The sequence below is a fragment of the Echinops telfairi genome, unplaced genomic scaffold (assembly GCF_000313985.2).
Source record: "Echinops telfairi isolate 266 unplaced genomic scaffold, ASM31398v2 ScPeMD7_53;HRSCAF=182, whole genome shotgun sequence".
Lineage (NCBI taxonomy): Eukaryota > Metazoa > Chordata > Mammalia > Afrosoricida > Tenrecidae > Echinops > Echinops telfairi.
This window is the reverse complement of record NW_022103951.1, coordinates 5,970,517-5,972,864: the sequence shown is the minus strand read 5'-3', so window position 1 is coordinate 5,972,864 and position 2,348 is coordinate 5,970,517. Positions and strand designations below refer to the sequence as shown.

Here is a 2,348-nt window from a genome sequence, read left to right as displayed (position 1 = left end):
CCTTTCCTTGCAGGGTTAAAAGTGTGTTGCCTATGATGAAGGCGAGAAACAATGGATGCTGCCTCACTCTGTGCAGATCTCCCTCAGGAAGTCCAGTCGTCACCCCATGGGTTTTGCCTTTCCTTTTTTGGTTTTTGTTCTTGTTTTGGCTTTCCTTTGGAACGGGCTATGCTTTGACTATCTTTGTGTTCTTCCTCCTGCTCTTCAGCTGATGGTGAAACCATTCTCAAAGGCCTGCAGTCCATTTTCCAAGAGCAGGGAATGACTGAGTCGGTGCACACCTGGCAGGACCATGGGTACTTAGCAACCTACACCAACAAAAATGGCAGGTGAGTCCACCTTGGGTAGATCTGGGAATGTACGAAAAAGCCCAGGTGGGGTGAGAACGGAGGGGGTGGCCCACCTGACATCTTTTAGAAGAGGGCTAGAATTCAGTGCTTCGCAAACCCACCTGCACATTAGAGTCTCCTGGGAGAGCTTATGACACCCACTGGGCTTGGGCATCCGTGTTTCTCAATTCTCCTAGATGATTCTACTGTGAAGGCTGGACAAGTAGTGTCAGCCAGCAGGTAATGATGGGACAGTTGGTTAAGACCCACATTCCTGGGCTTCATGTCAGGAGTTTCTGATGCAGTCAGCCAGGGGGCCAGCCTTCCCAACAAGTCTACCAGGAGAGGCTGACGCAGATAGGTGAGGGGACACACTCATCCGCATGATCATCAGGTATTGCAGGTGGTGGGTAGCGCAACAGGACTATAGAGTCAGCATGCATCTTAACAGGAAGCTGAGCTGATCCAAGAAGAACCTAAGTGAGTTTCCATTTGTTGGTTTAAAAGATATGAAAGACTAGACTTCATGCAGTCAATATGCAGATAGAGTACATGTGTTCTGAGATGGGGAAGCTTAGTGTGCTTCTCACACCTCGCTTTCTCTTCTTCTACCTTGACTAGCTTAGCATACAAACTCGTAATTAAGATCTTAGCAATTGACACTATTAATTTTAAAATGTGAACATCTGGGTATTTTTGAAAGTTTTCATTCCCCTCATTGGGTACAGAGTCTGAATTCCATATAGCCCTCTCTCCTTTAGTAAGAGAAAAAACAACTACCCCTACCCCCCACCTGACAGAAGCCCAGAAGACAATGCTGGGAAGCCAGGGAAACTTCTACTTTTGGAACTCCCCCACCCCACCCCCACCTTCTATTATTCTCTTTGTAGGTCTCTTTGTTTTAGGCCACTTAAGGATTGAAGGAGGTCCCAGGGGTACAAATGATGGGGTTCATTCTGGCCAAGGGAGACCGCCCCAATCCCTCTAACCCAAAGTCCAGACGTGTATTGCTGACCATAGAGCAAACCTTCATGCATGTGTTTACTTAGCTCAAAGGCATCTCAATTTTTCCTTAGGGCTGATGCCTCACCAGCCTCTGTCCTCTCATTCCTCTCATTTCTTTTCCACCCGCCCTGCCATTGAGTCATTGTTTGCTCCTGACCTCACTTGGGGTCAGGTCTTCTGCACAGCAAATTAAAGCTTGTCACGCTGCCACCTGGTTAGGCGGCTCATCCTCCTTCAGGCGAAAACCTTAAAACTTTTACCATCTCCTCAAGGCCTTTGTAGCTGCCCTTAGGCCTGCCTCTCTGCCGGAGTTCTCGAAGTTTTCTACAAGAAGTACCAATTCCAGGTGTACAAAGGGCTGAGAGTTCTTTCCAGAAAGGGGTATTTGAATGCTCTGCAGAAATTACCTTTGAAAGCAGAAAGTAGAAAAACGAAAATGCGTAGCTAAAAAAAAAATTTTTTTTCAACCTTGGTCTCCCTCCTTTCTCGTTCGGTTAATGAGGCCCACAGTGGTGCTCCTCAAACCCCACTTCTCGCCACCAGGAATGTGTTTTATGGACTGGCCAGCTCCCCCACTGCCCTTTTGTCACGAGGCTTCTAGGTTAAGCGTCTTCTTTGTGGCGCTGAGTAGCCTGGCCCTGCTCGTTTTCTCCTGCCCACCCCCCCTTCTTTTGGCTCTGGGCAACGTGTTTTTCTCTTTTTCTGACTTTCCCTAAGGGCTGCCAACTTTGAGGTGGGTGCGTGCCCCTACTTTCTGGTATTGCCTATAGTGATGCGGTTCTCTCAGGGGAGGAGGGTTCCTGGCTAGAACCACCCAATTTGAGGTCATTTTTATGTGCCATTGGTAGTGGTGAAGGGTTGGGAGATTGTCACCTTAATTAGATCTCCATGGATTTATGGTGTCTACATTGGCTTTGTTAGTGCCAAAATTTGTGTTTTAGGCCATTTACGGATTGAAGGAAGTCCCAGTGATTGATGTTTCATGCTCAAACACTAACTCGGAACCCCACCCCA

At 47.7% G+C, this 2,348-nt stretch overlaps 1 protein-coding gene across 1 annotated transcript in view; it reads left to right on the top strand.

Annotated features, from left to right (window-relative positions):
- The first annotated feature begins 212 nt into the window (after nucleotides 1-212).
- The window catches only part of SMS (spermine synthase), a 37,736-nt gene continuing 35,600 nt past the window's right edge, over nucleotides 213-2,348 (top strand). Inside the window, exon 1 of the mRNA XM_030885780.2 lies at nucleotides 213-329. Coding sequence (XP_030741640.1) covers nucleotides 262-329 — 68 coding nt within the window. The 5' untranslated portion in view covers nucleotides 213-261. The remainder of the gene's footprint in view (nucleotides 330-2,348) is intronic.